At 43.6% G+C, this 18031-nt stretch overlaps 1 protein-coding gene across 3 annotated transcripts in view; it reads right to left on the bottom strand.

Annotated features, from left to right (window-relative positions):
* The window catches only part of LOC148523021 (uncharacterized), a 72826-nt gene that overhangs the window by 10326 nt on the left and 44469 nt on the right, over window positions 1–18031 (bottom strand). For all 3 annotated transcript variants that reach the window (XM_088473314.1, XM_088473315.1, XM_088473316.1), the window contains exon 6: window positions 3041–3184. In XM_088473314.1, the coding sequence (XP_088329440.1) occupies window positions 3041–3184 (144 nt within the window). The remainder of the gene's footprint in view (window positions 1–3040; window positions 3185–18031) is intronic.

The following is an 18031-nucleotide window of genomic DNA, read 5'->3' as shown; positions in this document are numbered from 1 at the left end:
GAGTGGTGTGTAGCAGTGATCAGCGTGTGGTGTGTAGCAGTGATCAGCATGTGGTGTGTGTAGCAGTGATTGGCGTGTGGTGTGTAGCAGTGATCAGCGTGTGGTCTGTGTAGCAGTGATCAGCGTGTGGTCTGTGTAGCAGTGATCAGCATGTGGTCTGTGTAGCAGTGATCAGCATGTGGTGTGTGTAGCAGTGATCAGCGTGTGGTGTGTGTAGCAGTGATCAGCGTGTGGTGTGTGTAGCAGTGATCAGCGTGCGGTGTGTGTAGCAGTGATCAGCGTGTGGTGTGTGTAGCAGTGATCAGCGTGAGGTCTGTGTAGCAGTGATCAGCGTGTGGTGTGTGTAGCAGTGATCAGCGTGTGGTGTGTGTAGCAGTGATCAGCGTGTGGTGTGTGTGTAGCAGTGATCAGCGTGTGGTCTGTGTAGCAGTGATCAGCGTGTGGTGTGTGTAGCAGTGATCAGCGTGTGGTCTGTGAAGCAGTGATCAGCGTGTGGTCTGTGTAGCAGTGATCAGCGTGTGGTCTGTGTAGCAGTGATCAGCGTGTGGTCTGTGTAGCAGTGATCAGCGTGTGGTCTGTGTAGCAGTGATCAGCGTGTGGTCTGTGTAGCAGTGATCAGCGTGTGGTCTGTGTAGCAGTGATCAGCGTGTGGTCTGTGTAGCAGTGATCAGCGTGTGGTGTGTGTAGCAGTGATCAGCGTGTGGTGTGTGTAGCAGTGATCAGCGTGTGGTCTGTGTAGCAGTGATCAGCGTGTGGTCTGTGTAGCAGTGATCAGCGTGTGGTCTGTGTAGCAGTGATCAGCGTGTGGTCTGTGTAGCAGTGATCAGCGTGTGGTCTGTGTAGCAGTGATCAGCGTGTGGTGTGTGTAGCAGTGATCAGCGTGTGGTGTGTGTAGCAGTGATCAGCGTGTGGTGTGTGTAGCAGTGATCAGCGTGTGGTGTGTGTAGCAGTGATCAGCGTGTGGTGTGTGTAGAAGTGATCAGCGTGTGGTCTGTGTAGCAGTGATCAGCGCGTGGTCTGTGTAGCAGTGATCAGCGTGTGGTGTGTGTATTAGTGATCAGCGTGCGGTGTGTGTAGCAGTGATCAGCGTGTGGTGTGTGTAGCAGTGATCAGCGTGTGGTCTGTGTAGCAGTGATCAGCGTTTGGTGTGTGTAGCAGTGATCAGCGTGTGGTCTGTGTAGCAGTGATCAGCGTGTGGCCTGTGTAGCAGTGATCAGCGTGTGGTGTGTGAAGCAGTGATCAGCGTGTGGTCTGTGTAGCAGTGATCAGCGTGTGGTGTGTGTAGCAGTGATCAGTGTGTGGTCTGTGTAGCAGTGATCAGCGTGTGGTGTGTGTAGCAGTGATCAGCGTGTGGTCTGTGTAGCAGTGATCAGCGTGTGGTCTGTGTAGCAGTGATCACCGTGTGGTGTGTGTAGCAGTGACCAGCGTGTGGTGTGTGTAGCAGTGACCAGCGCGTGGTCTGTGTAGCAGTGATCAGCGCGTGGTCTGTGCAGCAGTGATCAGGGTGTGGTCTGTGTAGCAGTGATCAGTGTGTGGTGTGTGTAGCAGTGATCAGCGTGTGGTGTGTGTAGCAGTGATCAGCGTGTGGTCTGTGTAGCAGTGATCAGGGTGGGGTCTGTGTAGCAGTGATCAGGGTGGGGTCTGTTTAGACCACACAGCTGATGACTGGGGCCGGCTTCGGGCTCTGCTCTGTCTGTTAGAGCAGATCAGGAGTCTGGTACCCGGGGGAAACCCTGGATAAAGTCACCTTCAGGTTACGTTATTATCACGGGGCTTCCCCGGTATTTTTTCACAATTTATTTTTAGTAAATCTTAGGCAGTTCACATTTCCCATTACAATTATGGGAAATGCGATCTGCTTACTAAAAATATGTTATAATTAGGTAAAACTAAAATAATGTGAAAAGGGTTTGAAAATGTCCTTTTTCACTTTATTTTAGTAAAAATAATGTTAATAGATCGTGCTTAGAGTCTGCATTTTCCTCTTCCTAATATTTCTAGATGATCCTGCAGATTTTTTGGCTTTTGATCACATTCATACAGAAATGGAAATCTTTAGACAAGTGGTTAATTAATTTATTGTCATTCTGATTAGGCTGAGTATTGAAAGTTCCTATTACAATTATAAAATAAGAGACAGAGTTAAACAATTTAAATAACCACTTAAAGACTTGAGGATCTCTACTGATGGGGGGAAAATATTCAATGTAATGGCCCCTGTACATCAGAGATTGATTGCAGCAATTGTGCAATTTGTAATCAATTGCGTAAAAAAATCTTTCCCTTTTGCAATCAATTGCAGAGATGCCACAATCGATTGGAAAAGGGAAATATTTTTATACACAATCGATTGCAAATTGCACAATTGCTGCAATCAATTGCTGATGTATGGGGGGCCTTAACTCCAGTCCTCAAGTATCACCAACAGGTCAAGTTTTGTGGATTTCTTTAATCACACACAGGTGAGTTATTAATATGTTGCGGGGTCCCTAATTATCCCACCTGCTCCCACAGACAGAAATCCTCATGGCCTGCATCTCCCTCTTACTCATTTCTTCACTTTAGTTTGCTTCTATTTTCTTAGTACCTTCTAGACAGGAAAGTAAGAAGATTGACAATATAGAGTGGGCATGGCCATGTGCAGAAGCTGGCACAGGGGGTGCCACAACAGGACCTCCAGCAAGTCATGGACCACCCCATCACCTCAGGGACAGAGGGTCTATTTATCAAGCAGTGAAGTGAACCGATGGAGAAGTTACCCATAGCAACCAATCTGCTCCTACATGTTATTTTATAGACTGTACTTGATAAATGTTACTTCAAAGCTGATTGGTTGCTATGGGCAACTTCTCCACTGGTCACTTCTCTAAGTTTTTCACTGCTTGATAAATAAACCTCATAGACTACTAACCTGGGCACCCAGGGAGGGGTACGGGGTGGGCCATGACCCAGTGGAGGCTGAGGTCCCCCCTATAAGTGGGTGGAACATCCCAGCAGTATAAATGTGCAGAATAAGATTATTGGATCCTTATACACTTACGTAAGACGGGGTCTGTGCACTTCTGTTGACACCACGGCGTACAACACTTCTTACCATCTGCGCAGTTACTGTCATCGTCACATAGAGGAGGGGGTGAGGGGAACATGCACCTTGTATTAGGGATGGGGCACGTTCCAGGTTTTACTGCAATAAACAAAATGGCCTCAGAATATGAATTTCAGAAATGCAACATTTACACAGAACATCTCTATAACAATTCTGTGTCATAGCTGCAATCAATTACTGATGTATGGGGGCTTTCATGCTTTACACAAATTAATTAGGTGGATTGATTAGATTGGATAGGGGCAGTGATGTCACAGCAGCTTAAATCACTGCAGAATCAGCTTTCTGACAAGTCGCAGATGCTATCAGGTCATTCAATATAAAAGCTGTATAAATGTCTGCACTCTCTGATGTATATAGATAATGTGATCTATTTTTAAAGATTGTTCAGAACAAGATCACCCAATCGATATAGATGCAGATACTCACAAATCCAAAAGATAACCGAGGTTCGGATAGATCAGAGGGCACATAAACCCCTAGGCAGGGATGTGTGGGGTTAATAAAGTTAGGTAGGGGAGTATTTAGATTTTTATGGTCAGATTGACATTAGGTTAGGATTGGTGGAGTGTTGTGTAAGGGGTGTGGTTAATAGCAGTGTGGGTAGGTCATAAAGGTTAAACTGCCTCTTTGGAATCTGATCTCCCACCCTCCCTCCCACTTTTTTCCTTTTGTGTCGGCTTATTTCAAGAGCGGGAAAGAACGGCAGTATCTATAAAGCGTCCACCTTGCTGCAGTATGAGCGGTGCGCCCCCTTCTATGCACTGGTTAGGCTGATTTTACCCTACTGGGGTCAGCGGCACCTCTCGTCGGAGAGGGCTAAAATAGTGCATTGGGATGGGGCTGGAAACCGTCTCACTTGCCGGAGAGGGATATCGGCCCTTGCAAGTTTTGTATCACTGTTACACTTGAATTGGGATAGTGGCCCGTTCGGTGAGTGTTTTACATCTTTGCCTAAGTCAAGTGTGGGGCGTCAGGTTACTGCCCGTTCTTTATTATACCACCATACTCTGATTGTAATTACATATATACTTGGTCTGTCTCTTTATTTTATTTAAGCTTGGTTTAATAACTTTATGGTTGCACGCATTATCTGACGATAGGGAGTTTATAGTAAACTTTAATATATATACTATAAAGTATCCATCATAAGCCTTCATTAAAGGATTTTCCAAATGTCTTTAGAATGAAGAGCCGGCATGTGCTATAGCAACATATAAAGAACAGGCATGTGCTATAGCAACATATAAAGAACAGACATGTGCTATAGTGACATATAAAGAACCGGCATGTGCTATTGCGACATATAAAGAACCGGCATGTGCTATAGCAACATATAAAGAACCGGCATGTGCTATAGTGACATATAAAGAACCGGCATATGCTATAGCGACATATAAAGAACAGGCATGTGCTATAGTGACATATAAAGAACCGGCATGTGCTATAGTGACATATAAAGAACCGGCATGTGCTATAGCGACATATAAAGAACAGGCATGTTCTATAGTGACATATAAAGAACCGGCATGTGCTATAGTGACATATAAAGAACCGGCATGTGCTATAGCGACATATAAAGAACAGGCATGTGCTATAGTGACATATAAAGAACCGGCATGTGCTATAGTGACATATAAAGAACAGGCATGTGCTATAGTGACATATAAAGGACCGGCATGTGCTATAGTGACATATAAAGAGCCGGCATGTGCTATAGTGACATATAAAGAACCGGCATGTGCTATAGTGACATATAAAGGACCGGCATGTGCTATAGTGACATACAAAGAACCGGTATGTGCTATACAGGGCCAGATTAATAATGGGGCGGGTGGAGCTGCAGCTCCAAGCCCGCCATTGAAATAGGCCCTCAGCATCCACTGACTTGACAGGAAAAAAAAAATATTCACTGCGAACATCACTGTCTGCACAGTGCACTGTATTGAATCTGACAGAACCGGAGCCGGACCATTCACAATCTCCTCCCTCCCTCCAGTTACACATCGGCCGCATGAAGCTCCGCCCCCTTGCTGCCTGAAGCTCCGCCCACAATACGTGCTAAAGCTCCTCCAGCTGTCCTTAGTTGTCTCACCTGGGTCACCAGAAGCTTCGGTCACTGGGCTATCTGAAGTCCCGCCCATTCCTTCCTACCCCATGCCCTTTTGGCAACTGAGTTGATAGCTGGCCCTGGGGCTGGGCAAAGAAATGATGAGAAGTCAGCACAGCGGGTGAAGCGCAGAGGCTGAGCTGCCTTGCACCGGAGGGAAGGCAGCTGTCACCAGCCGTGAGGAGAAAGCAGCCTGCACTACCTAACGACCTTCCCACATGTTAGTGTGTGTGTGTATGTATGTAGACACTGTATTTGTATGTACATATATGTTTGAGTATGTATGTATTAGGGGTGAGCGGGTTCGGATTTCTGAAATCCGAACCCCCCCAAGCCCCCCCGATCCGAGTCCGATCCGAATCAAGCTCGACTTTTCCCGCCTGATTCGGATCTGAAATCGAGGCAAAACATCATCATCCCGCCTTACGAGTCACGCGGGTTTTGGATCCTATATAAGGTACCCGCGTCGGCGCCATTTTCTCACTCAGCTGTGGACAGTGAAGAGGGAGGGTGGGAGTTAGGGCTGGCTGGGCTGTGTAGTGTAGTGTAGTGTAGTGCTGCTGTTGTCCACTACTTCAAAGTCCATAGGGGCTTGCTGGACTGTGTTGTGCAGTCAGTTCTCCATAGGGGCTGTGTCCACTCCAAAGTCCTGTGCAGTGTCCCAGTCCTAAAGGGGTGCTGTAGTGTTGTCCAGGGGGTGCTCTGTCCATCAGGGGTGCTCCCCCCAAGTGCTAAAAAAATAATATATTTTCTGTGTTTGTGAATTGTGTGCGCAGTAGCCGCACGTGCATCAACAAAGTAGTGCCAAGCGTGCGCCTGTGTCATAAGTAAAGGGCCGGCTGGCTTGACAGTTAAGGGTGCTGTAACCCCCGAAAGTACACTCCAGTCCAAACCAAAAAAAAAATTATTTTCTGTGTTTGTGAATTGTGTGCGCAGTAGCCGCACGTGCATCAACAAAGTAGTGCCAAGCGTGCGCCTGTGTCATAAGTAAAGTGCCGGCTGGCTTGACCGTTAAGGGTGCTGTAACCCCCGAAAGTACACTCCAGTCCAAACCAAAAAAAAAATTATTTTCTGTGTTTGTGAATTGTGTGCGCAGTAGCTGCACGTGCATCAACAAAGTAGTGCCAAGCGTGCGCCTGTGTCATAAGTAAAGGGCCGGCTGGCTTGACCGTTAAGGGTGCTGTAACCCCCAAAAGTACACTCCAGTCCAAACCAAAAAAAAAAGTATTTTCTGTGTTTGTGAATTGTGTGCGCAGTAGCCGCACGTGCATCAACAAAGTAGTGCCAAGCGTGCGCCTGTGTCATAAGTAAAGGGCCGGCTGGCTTGACCGTTAAGGGTGCTGTAACCCCCGAAAGAACACTCCAGTCCAAACCAAAAAAAAAAATATTTTCTGTGTTTGTGAATTGTGTGCGCAGTAGCCGCACGTGCATCAACAAAGTAGTGCCAAGCGTGCGCCTGTGTCATAAGTAAAGGGCCGGCTGGCTTGACCGTTAAAGGGTGCTGTAACCCCCAAAGTACACTCCAGTACAAACCAAAAAAAAAATTATTTTCTGTGTTTGTGAATTGTGTGCGCAGTAGCCGCATGTGCATCAACAAAGTAGTGCCAAGCGTGCGCCTGTGTCATAAGTAAAGGGCCGGCTGGCTTGACCGTTAAAAGGTGCTGTAACCCCCAAAGTACACTCCAGTCCAAACCCAAAAAAAAATTATTTTCTGTGTTTGTGAATTGTGTGCGCAGTAGCCGCACGTGCATCAACAAAGTAGTGCCAAGCGTGCGCCTGTGTCATAAGTAAAGGGCCGGCTGGCTTGACCGTTAAAGGGTGCTTTAACCCCCGAAAGTACACTCCAGTCCAAACCAAAAAAAAAATTATTTTCTGTGTTTGTGAATTGTGTGCGCAGTAGCCGCACGTGCATCAACAAAGTAGTGCCAAGCGTGCACCTGTGTCTTAAGTAAAGGGCCGGCTGGCTTGACCGTTAAAGGGTGCTGTAACCCCCAAAGTACACTCCAGTCCAAACCAAAAAAAAAATTATTTTCTGTGTTTGTGAATTGTGTGCGCAGTAGCCGCACGTGCATCAACAAAGTAGTGCCAAGTGTGCGCCTGTGTCATAAGTAAAGGGCCGGCTGGCTAGACCGTTAAAGGGTGCTGTAACCCCCGAAAGTACACTCCAGTCCATACCAAAAAAAAAATTATTTTCTGTGTTTGTGAATTGTGTGCGCAGTAGCCGCACGTGCATCAACAAAGTAGTGCCAAGCGTGCGCCTGTGTCATAAGTAAAGGGCCGGCTGGCTTGACCGTTAAAGGGTTCTGTAACCCCCAAAGTACACTCCAAACCAAAAAAATATATATTTTCTGTGTTTGTGACTTGTGTGCACTGTTGCTGCACGTGCATCAACAAAGGAGCAGCGCCAAGCGTGCGCCTGTGTCCCATAAGTAAAGAGCCGGCTGGCTCATTTCTTAAAGGGTGGTGTAACCCACAAAGTGCACTACTCTCCAGCAAAAATAAAAAAATATTTTCTGTGTTTGTGTGCGCTTTAGCCGCACGTATATATATCAATATAACATAAATGGAGGACCAAACTTTCTCCGAAAAAAATAAAATAGGGAAAGATCAAGAACCACTTCCTCCTAGTGCTGTTGCTGCTGCTGGGAGTTGTTCATCATCCCAGAGAGGAAGTAGGAACATCACTACTTTTACTAAACAATTGACCCTCCAACAGTCCCTAGCGATGAGGATGAAGTACGACAGCAGTCATCCTGAAGCAAAACGTATAACTGAGGCCTTGTCTGCTATGTTGGTGTTAGACGTGCGTCCGGTATCCGACATTAGTGCAGTGGGATTTAGACAATTGATGGAGGTAGTGTGTCCTCGGTTCCAAATCCCGTCTAGATTCCACCTGCATCCTCAAAGCAGCAGCGACAAGCGTGCGTCTGTCTGTTAAAGGGTGGTGACACCCTCACAGTGTGCTACACAAACAATTAAAATATTGTTCTTTTTTTTTCGGTCTTTGTGAAATGTGTGGGCTGTAGCCGCACCTGCATCCTTAAAGCAGCAGCGACAAGCGTGCGTCTGTCTGTTAAAGGGTGGTGTAACTCTCAAAGTGCTCCAAAAAATAAAAAACTATTTTTTTAATGTGTTTGTGACTTGTGTGCGATGTAGCCGCACTTGCATCCTCAAAGCAGCAGCGACAAGCGTGCGTCTGTCTGTTAAAGGGTGGTGACACCCTCAAAGTGTGCTACACAAACAATTAAAATATTGTTCTTTTTTCTGTCTTTGTGAATTGTGTGGGCTGTAGCCGCACCTGCATCCTTAAAGCAGCAGCGACAAGCGTGCGTCTGTCTGTTAAAGGGTGGTGACACCCTCAAAGTGTGCTACACAAACAATTAAAATATTGTTCTTTTTTTTTGGTCTTTGTGAAATGTGTGGGCTGTAGCCGCACCTGCATCCTTAAAGCAGCAGCGACAAGCGTGCGTCTGTCTGTTAAAGGGTGGTGACACCCTCAAAGTGTGCTACACAAACAATAAAAATATTCTTCTTCTTTTTTCTGTCTATGTGAATTGTGTGGGCTGTAGCCGCACCTGCATCCTTAAAGCAGCAGCGACAAGCGTGCGTCTGTCTGTTAAAGGGTGGTGACACCTCAAAGTGTTCTACACAAACAATTAAAATATTGTTCTTTTTTTTTCGGTCTTTGTGAAATGTGTGGGCTGTAGCCGCACCTGCATCCTTAAAGCAGCAGTGACAAGCGTGCGTCTGTCTGTTAAAGGGTGGTGTAACTCTCAAAGTGCTCCAAAAAATAAAAAACTATTTTTTTAATGTGTTTGTGAATTGTGTGGGCTGTAGCCGCACTTGAATCCTCAAAGCAGCAGCGACAAGCGTTCGTCTGTCTGTTAAAGGATTACATCGGTGACAGCATCCAAGTAGGCATGTCAGACAGTCCGTACCTGTACTGGCAGGAAAAAGAAGCAATTTGGAGGTCCCTGTACAAACTGGCTCTATTTTACCTGAGTTGCCCCCCCTCCAGTGTGTACTCCGAAAGAGTGTTTAGTGCAGCCGGGAACCTTGTCAGCGAAAGGCGTAGGAGGTTGCTTCCACAAAATGTGGAGAAGATGATGTTCATAAAATTAATTATCAACTCTTCCTGGGAGACCAGCCTCCAGAACGTACAGAGGGACCTGTGGTTCCAGCAGGGACGAATTAATACTCTGTGAGGATGAGGATGTACACACTGAAGAGGGTGAGGAATCGGTGGATGAGGAGGATGAGGATGACATCTTGCCTCCGTAGAGCCAGTTTGTGCAGGGACAGATAAATTGCCAGCTTGTTTTGTGGGGGCCCAAACGAACCAATCATTTCAGCCACAGTTGTGTGGCAGACCCTGGCGCTGAAATGATTGGTTTGTTAAAGTGTGCATGTCCTGTTTATACAACATAAGGGTGGGTGGGAGGGCCCAAGGACAATTCCATCTTGCACCTCTTTTTTTTCTTTGCATTATGTACAGTTTGGGGCCTAGTTTTTCAATGCCATCCTGTCTGCCACTGCAGTTTCACGCCTAGATGGGTCACGTGTTTGTGCCGCCCACTCGTGTCGCTTTTCATAGTCATCCAGCTACCTCAGTGCAACCTTTTGGACATAAAAACACTATTGTGAGGTGTGAGGTATTCAGAATAGACTGGAAATGAGTGGAAATTAAGGTTATTGAGGTTAATAATAGCATCGGAGCAGAAAAACCTACAAATTCTGTGATTTTAGCTGTTTTTATGCTTTTTTTCAAAAAAATACAGATCCAAAACACAAAACCCAGAACCCAAAACACGGAAGGGTGGTTTTGGCAAAACCAATCCAGATCCAAAACACGAAGAAAGATCCAGATCCAAAACCAAAACACAAAACACGAAAAGTGGCCGGTGCACACCCCTAGTATGTATGTATGTATGTATGTATGTTCTGCTAAATAACCATATGTAGCGGACAATCAAAAGTGGTACTCTGGAGACTTGTTATACTGTATAAAGTGAAAGAACGTCTTTAATCCATCCAACGTTTCAGGCCTCTGCCCGTCATCAGGTCCCAGGCAGAAGCCTGAAACTTTTGGATGGAATAAATACGTTCTGTCACTTTATATAACAAGCCTCTAGAATGCCATTGTGTGTGTGTATATTTTATATATATATATATATATATATATATATTTTGTGACACAGTCAGGTTAGGGGGTCCCTCTCCTGGGTAGAGGACTCCTTTCTTAGACACACCCACAGCAGCAGGGAAGCAGCACACCAGTCTGGATGCAAGTACAAGCTGGTCGGCACCAGTCTTTATTGTACAATGTCAGAAATAACAAAGAAAACATAAACATAAATCCTAGCCCTGTCGGGGCACTAACTTCACAGGACCTAATGCCCTCACCAGCAACAAAAGCACAGCACAACACTCACAGTTAGGTTTCCAATTGTCTCTGAGCAAACTCCCTGTCTGCTCTCCCAGGTGAGACAGACAATCAGCCCTCAACACACTAGGCTTATATTGGCCACTCTCAGGTGGAAATCCCAACAAGCCTGTTACCAGGCTGCGAGAACCAAAACCTGGAGTGGCCGTGGGTGGAGCCCTCCCTCTCCTCTCACCCACAACCCCCAGTTCCCAAACCGGCTTTTCAAAAAGCCGAGACTCAAGCCTGCTACACTGCAGACTTTCTCCTGGGGGTTTAAAACACATGAGACAGGAATCTGGGATAAATGTCCCTGTCACAGACCACTTTACCAGTGATCCTATCAATAAATATATATATATATATATATATATATATACCGATGGAATGGATATGTAATGCCTGCTGTTGGGATGCGTACTGTCACAATACCGAAAGAGGCATTCCCGATGGTTGGAATCCCGAAAGGGGTCAGTAAGTATACTTACCCACCCTCCCCTAACCCTCCCTTCTTGTAGTCTAACCCTAACCCTCCCCACAATGATCCCTAACCCTCCCCGTTAGTTCCTGCACCTAAGTCCCCCTCCTTCGTGCCTAAACCTAACCCTCCTCCCTTAGTGCCTAAACCTAAATCCCCCCGCAGTGGTGCCTGACCCTAACCCTAACCTCCCCCCAAAACCTAACCAAACTAACTGCCTTAACCCTCACCTCCACGGCTAACAAGACGGGCGCCCCGGACTTGCCTCGTTCGGGCACAAGTCCTCCCGGATTCCGTGTCGGGATTAAGATAAGCGTCGGTATTTCCATGCCTATCTCAACTCCCTTGTCTTGATTTCAGCGTCGGCATAGTGACCTTCTCTTGACTACATTCCATACCGATACCTAGTTCACCATCTGGTTATTTAACTTGTAGCTTATACATTTATCATTATTCTTTTTTGCATACCCGGTGTGTCAACATTATCCATTAGTCCCCACCCACATCACACAACATGGCTCCATTATAATATCTACAATATTTGGATGACCCCAGATTTATTGGCATAGGGCACATTTATTCAACCTTTTGAGAATTTAGTGATCCATAATAGCCATTTTAGTGAGTATTAGCTGGCATCTAAATGTATTTTTATCCCTTTAGTTGGTTACTTCCTGAGCCTGCGCACCACACTGGAGCGCAAACAGGAAGTGCCTTAATGTGTACTTCCGGCCATGGTCCAGTGACTATGCGGTGGTCTCCTACTGACAGTAGAGGCAATTGGTGGCACTGTGGATTTTGGAAGCAGGTACACAGTACTCACATAACCTGTTTTGATACTTCCTGTGATAGTGTAACCCAGAGGAGCGCACATAGGAAGCATCATGCCAAGCACTTCCGGTCACGGATTGGCGCTATTATGTTAGTGGCCGTGTCTACCCACATTACCTCTACTACATGGGGCTGATTATGCATGTTAGCTAACCCATTATAATCTACTGAGTTTTGGTTTTGTTAGATTTAATACAAGACTGATACTTCTGGTGGTTTGACATGAAGGAGTGAACACAGGTAAGTGGTGGGGGTATTTATTTGAGGTTTCCGTCACCGTGGTGATACATACAGTTCCTTTGTCTGATGTTTCATCTTGCGAAGGGTCTCAGAGCAGACAGAAACTTTGACTGATAAATAAAACTTCCTTCTTAAAAAGCCCTAGTGAGTGCCCTCTATGTTTTACATATTGGATTATATAGTGTGTGTGTGTATGTGTATGTGTGTATGCTGCGGACTGCAGCTGTGTCGGCCTCCTGCTCCGGCTCTGCTTCACTAAAGAACAGCTACAGGCTCGGGTCTATTTACTAAGCCTTGGATGGAGATAAAAAGAGATAAAATGAACAGAGATAAAGTCCCATCCAATCAGCTCCTAACTCATTTTTGAAACACAGCATGCGACATGACAGGAGCTGATTGGTTGAGCCTTTATCTCCATCCAATGCTTAGTAAATAGATACCTCGGTGGCATGCTGGCTGCAGCGCACGCGGTATGGAGGGAGGTGGGAGTGAAGGATAGGGAATTAAAGCGGTGTACACACAAAGTTGATAGGTCAGCCAAATGGCCGACCCACCGACCCATCTGACGATTGGTAAGTGTATACACACTTATCAATTTGTTTGCCCAAAATGCCGGGCTTGACAGCTCAAATCGGCGGTCAAACACCTCCGTGTGCCACAGCATGTGTACAGGCAATCAGCGGGTCGCCCGACGCCCGTACACACCAGCAGATGGCCGACATCTTTCAGATGTGCTGCACAGCAGATCAAATATGTCTGTAAACGATGTTGTTCACAGACATATCTACTGTACCCACCCAGCGATGCACTATAGATATAACAGGCAATATATCTATCAATGTGTACCCAGTTTTAAGCAGGCGAGGGTCTGTGTTGTATTATAGATATACTGTAGATCTGCCAGCAGTTTATCTTGATATCATACCTTAGTGTGTCATACACCTAAACCTTCCTCCACAAATGCTTTATAGAATAGTGACAACTGCATCATAATCGGTACAGTGGTTCGCAAGATTAGCCCGTACACACAGACAAATGCCTACTAGGGAATTTTTGTAATACTTGCAATGCCCCATTCAGTCCCGTCAGCTGGCATTCAGGAGGGATCTGTATGTGTGGCAACTCACATACAGATCCTGGGTCCGTGTGGTCCCAAGGCATTTTTTTGTTTTGCCAAGTCCCGGGGATGCTACAGAGACTGGCGCACGGATATAGGTGAGTATAACTTTTTGTTTGCAGGACCATTCATTTTGGAATCTACTGGACAAGGGGACAGATACATCTGGTATATGTAAGTATTTGTGAGTGGGTAGGTGTGTGTAATAAAGTTATATTAATCACTGTGTCTGTGTTTTGTGTTTATTTAACTATTTATTTTACAGTGAAGTTACAGGTGCCGCATGTCTGCTGGTACTTTTAGTTCCACAAGTACAAAATGGCAGGCATGCTGACACTTGTAGTTCAACTGTAAGTACAATAGTTTTCAATTATTTGGCCCCTTCATTACCCCCATACCCACCGCTCCAGGGATATGGGGAAGAGCCTCGGGCTTCAGCGTAAGCCTGCGGTGCTCGGGAGAGGGGGGACCCTTCTTTGGGGGTCCACAACTCCCCCCCCCGAGATCACCGGCTTGTGCTGACTGACTTGGGGTGATTGGGTCTCCAGGCTGTGGCATTACACCCCAGCCGGTTGGGTCTGGTGCTGGTTTTAAATATAGGGGGAACCCCCACAACTTTTTTTCCCCCCTATATTTAAAACCAGGACTGGTCCTTGCAGCCTGGTGTTAGTTTCTAAAATACTGTGGAACCCTACACATTGTTACCCATATTTTTAGAAACCAGGACTGGCTGGCAAGACTGGGGCTTGTTTGGCTTTGGGGGGGGGGGGGGGCTTATGTCCTTTTTTAAAAATTTAACCCGTTTTTTTACAGGTAAAATACAATGGGAATTTGTGGGGAAAATTCCAGGGACCCCCCTAAAGATGTGTAGACATAGGGTATCACTATGGGTGCCCCCATTTTTATCTTTTGAAGGAAGTCGGGGTTTGTAATAGCTGTGGCAGGTGCATAAATGTGGCTTTGAAGAAAGTCATGCAGAAGGGCATTTAGAAGTTTTTTTTATTGAACTATGCCCATCAGATTTGGGGTGCTTGAAAATGGGGGTCAGCATATTTTTAAGTTGCTAAAGTGAGTTGAAAAAATGGTGAAAAACCCACATGCCGCAAGCAGCTGCAATGAAAAAAAAATACCTGAGGCATACTTGGGGACCCCCCTAGAGTCAAGTTCGCTAGTTTTTAACTTTGTCTCCCAACATTTTTTTTTCACCCCAAAATTCAAAGTGATTTTTTGGGGTGTCAAATTATTTTTTAAAAACTTTTTAACACAGTTTAACTTTGGAGGACACCAAAATCCCAAATCTGCACTTAGATTTAGGAGGGGTGTGTCCAATTTGCAGGGTAAACATAAAGCCATCCAGCATTGGTGGGCTACACGCAGACGCAGACCACATCAGCACATGCACACCATCCGGCTTCTAGTGACTGCATCTGCTGGGAAAGGCTGCCATGACAGCAGGGAGCTTTTCCAAAGGAAATATTATATATATATATATATATATATATATATATATATATATATATATATATTTATTAATAACAAAAAATAGTATATGGCACTAGTCCTTTAAAATGTCATTTATAGTCTTTAGATTAAGTGAAGCACTCCCCAGATCTTCAGGGTGGCAGCTCCTACTCCCAAATACTTTGGTTCCAACAGTTGAATCCTAAAAAACAAAAAGTGGAAAAGAAGCGCCTCCTAGTGCAATCTCGTACAGACCATAAACCCTTCACCAATATTGTTCACCTAGTTGGTGGAAGTGTACCTTATACAGTGGAATTAACCACAATTTGATCAGCATAAAAGAAACACTGGCCGTTCAACACTTTGCCTTCTTACTCAAAGCGGGGTTACTCAACCATATATGCACCAGTCACATCAGTTTATGCAATAAAAGTAGAGAAAAGGACCATAGTGTAGTATATTACACAAAAGAATTTAATGCACACACAGGACAGAGTAAAAATGCCCAAACATTATAAAATAATTCATCAAGCTTATCTGTAAAAATTGGAAAGAATAGAACTAGAGGTGATTAAAACAAAAGAAAAAAAGTTCTTTAGAGATAAATTAGACTATCAATATGGTAAAGTAAAAAAATGGAATGGGAATATAGAGAAACGTAGAGATGATTCAAGACAGAGGGTACATGGAGAATGGACTAGACTACAATTGAAATCTAAACCTACTTATAAGAGGTTCCCAACACCTAAACGAGTGAGTTTTGTGAACCAAAATCGCTACTCCACTTTAAGTAGGGTGGGATCTAATAGTGACTCTGATTTTGTATCCCCAATGGCCTCAGATATGAGGGAGAGACCAATGGGAAATATGGGATGTCAATAACAGGTGAGATGATCATCACCACTAAAAAGAAGATTAGTAGACAATAAGGGAGAAGGGGGGGCCTTAAGCGAATACAAAAAAAGACGAAACCTACTAAATTAAATGAAGACATAGATTTAAAGAGCAAAGGTATTTTTAATCTTTCATCTTATAAGCTATCTGAAGCTGAAACTTTGCTGCTACGCAAAGGCTTGACATTTGCCCCTACGGCCCAGTCAAATAATTTTCAATTATTTATTGATCTGAATATATTCATTTGGAAAATTAACTTTAAGTAGGCATTTTTTGAAGAAGGAGTCAACAGAAATAACTAGTACTACCAATTACTCCAAGTCGAGATTAAAACCACCCTCCAAATATTACCCGTTAGAATCTAAAAGTAGCCAAATTGAGATGTTTTATGAATTGGTGAAGAAAGAGTTATGCGATACAAAAAACACTTCCCAGATAATAGGAGTGAAAGATAATGTAACTAACTTTGAAAAGAATGCTATAAAAAGGTTGAGAAATAATGATGAGATAGTCCTCAAACAAGCAGATAAGGGGGAAGGATTAGTGATCATGAATAGGAAGGATTATGAGACTGAAGGATTCAGACTGTTAAATGATGTTGTTACATATAAAAAACTGGATATGGATCCTACAGTAGGATTTGTGGAAAAATTTTGGATTATTCTGGTAGATGCACTGAGACAAGGTATTATTAACAAAGATGAATTCCAATATTTGACTGAAAATAACCCAGTGATACCAATTTTTTATTTTCTCCCTAAAAATCCTCCTGGGAGACCAATAGTGGCAGGCATTGACTCCCTGACAGCACATATTTCAGAATATGTAGAAATATTCCTGAGAAAATATGTATATAAATTGAAATCCTATACAAAAGACACTACAACAATAGTACTAATTTTGGAGATTTTTATTTGGGATGAGGATTATCACTGTGTTACTATTGACGTCCAATAATTATATACGTCAATAGATGACATTAAAGGAAGAGAATCATGTAGAGAATTCCTGCTTGTAGATCCAGATTTTAGTGAATCTCATAAAAAATTTATTTGTATCCTAATTGATTTTATATTGAAACATAATTATTTTAAATTTTTAAGTGATTTTTATCTACAAACATGTGGAACGGCAATGGGGACTATTTTTGCACCAAGTTTTGCCAATCTACATATGGGGAGTTGGGAAAATGTGTTCATTTATGGGGACAATACATTTAGTGCTAACATCATCTTATCTCAATGCTACATTGATGATATTTTAATCATACTGAAGGGTCCTAAATCGAAATTTGATGATTTTATTGGTGAAAATACGTATAACCTGTCATTTACATATAAATTTGATGACCACCAGGTGGAATATTTGGATCTGGTTTTAATGTGCACTAATAATGTTATCCAAACTATGAATTTTATCAAGACTGTGGACACTAACTCCAATGTACATTTTAAAAGTGGTCACGCCTCGAAATGGAATACAAATAAACCATTTTCACAATTCTGTAGGGCTAAGCATAATTGTAGTGATCAAGATAAATGTGAGGAACAACTTAAGTTATATTCTGATAGGTTCAAGGAAAGGGGACACCCTAATGATCTTTTAAATGATTCTATGATTAATTAAAGAATACGAATAGGTCTGATCTATTAAAACATAATGAAAAGACAAAAAATAAAGAGAATGAGGTCCTCTTCATCACTACATACAAAGATGAAAAATGGATACACAAAACCCTGACTAAGCACTGGGACATCTTGAAAATGGATGGTATATTGAATACCGTCCTACCAGATAGACCAAAAGTTGTTTTTAAGAAAGCTAAGAATTTGAAAAGTATACTCGCTCCAAACCAGCTGAAGGTGAAAATACAGAGAAATGTGATTCCTTGGGAGAGCCAAAGAAAAGGCTTCAAGTGTGGCCACTGTATTATCTGCAAATATATTCACCCTAACAATAAGTATTTTATGAATTTTGATGACTCCAAAAATTTTCCGATTTATGAGTTTATGAACTGTATAACAACATGGGTGATTTATATGTTAGAATGTCCATGCGGACTGAAGTATATTGGCAAAATGAAACAACCTTTAAAAATGCGAATTCAGGAACATGTGCACAGTATTAAGAATAAATTGGATAACCATAATGTCCCCAGGCATTTTAAACAGTTCCACAACTCTGTATTGAATGGTTTTAAATTTAAGGCCATAGATCATATTATTGGGGAACGAGGAGGCAATTTAGACAATAAATTATCTAGACGTGAGATGTTTTGGATATATTCCCTTAACACAATGGTCCCCAATAGTTTGAATGACAATTATGAAATTGCCCCATTTTTAGATTAGGATACTGATGTGGTTTTTAGG

The sequence above is a fragment of the Taudactylus pleione genome, unplaced genomic scaffold (genome assembly GCF_031769625.1).
Source record: "Taudactylus pleione unplaced genomic scaffold, aTauple2 ptg000134l, whole genome shotgun sequence".
Taxonomy (NCBI): Eukaryota; Metazoa; Chordata; class Amphibia; order Anura; family Myobatrachidae; genus Taudactylus; species Taudactylus pleione.
This window is presented reverse-complemented; position numbering and strand designations above follow the sequence as displayed.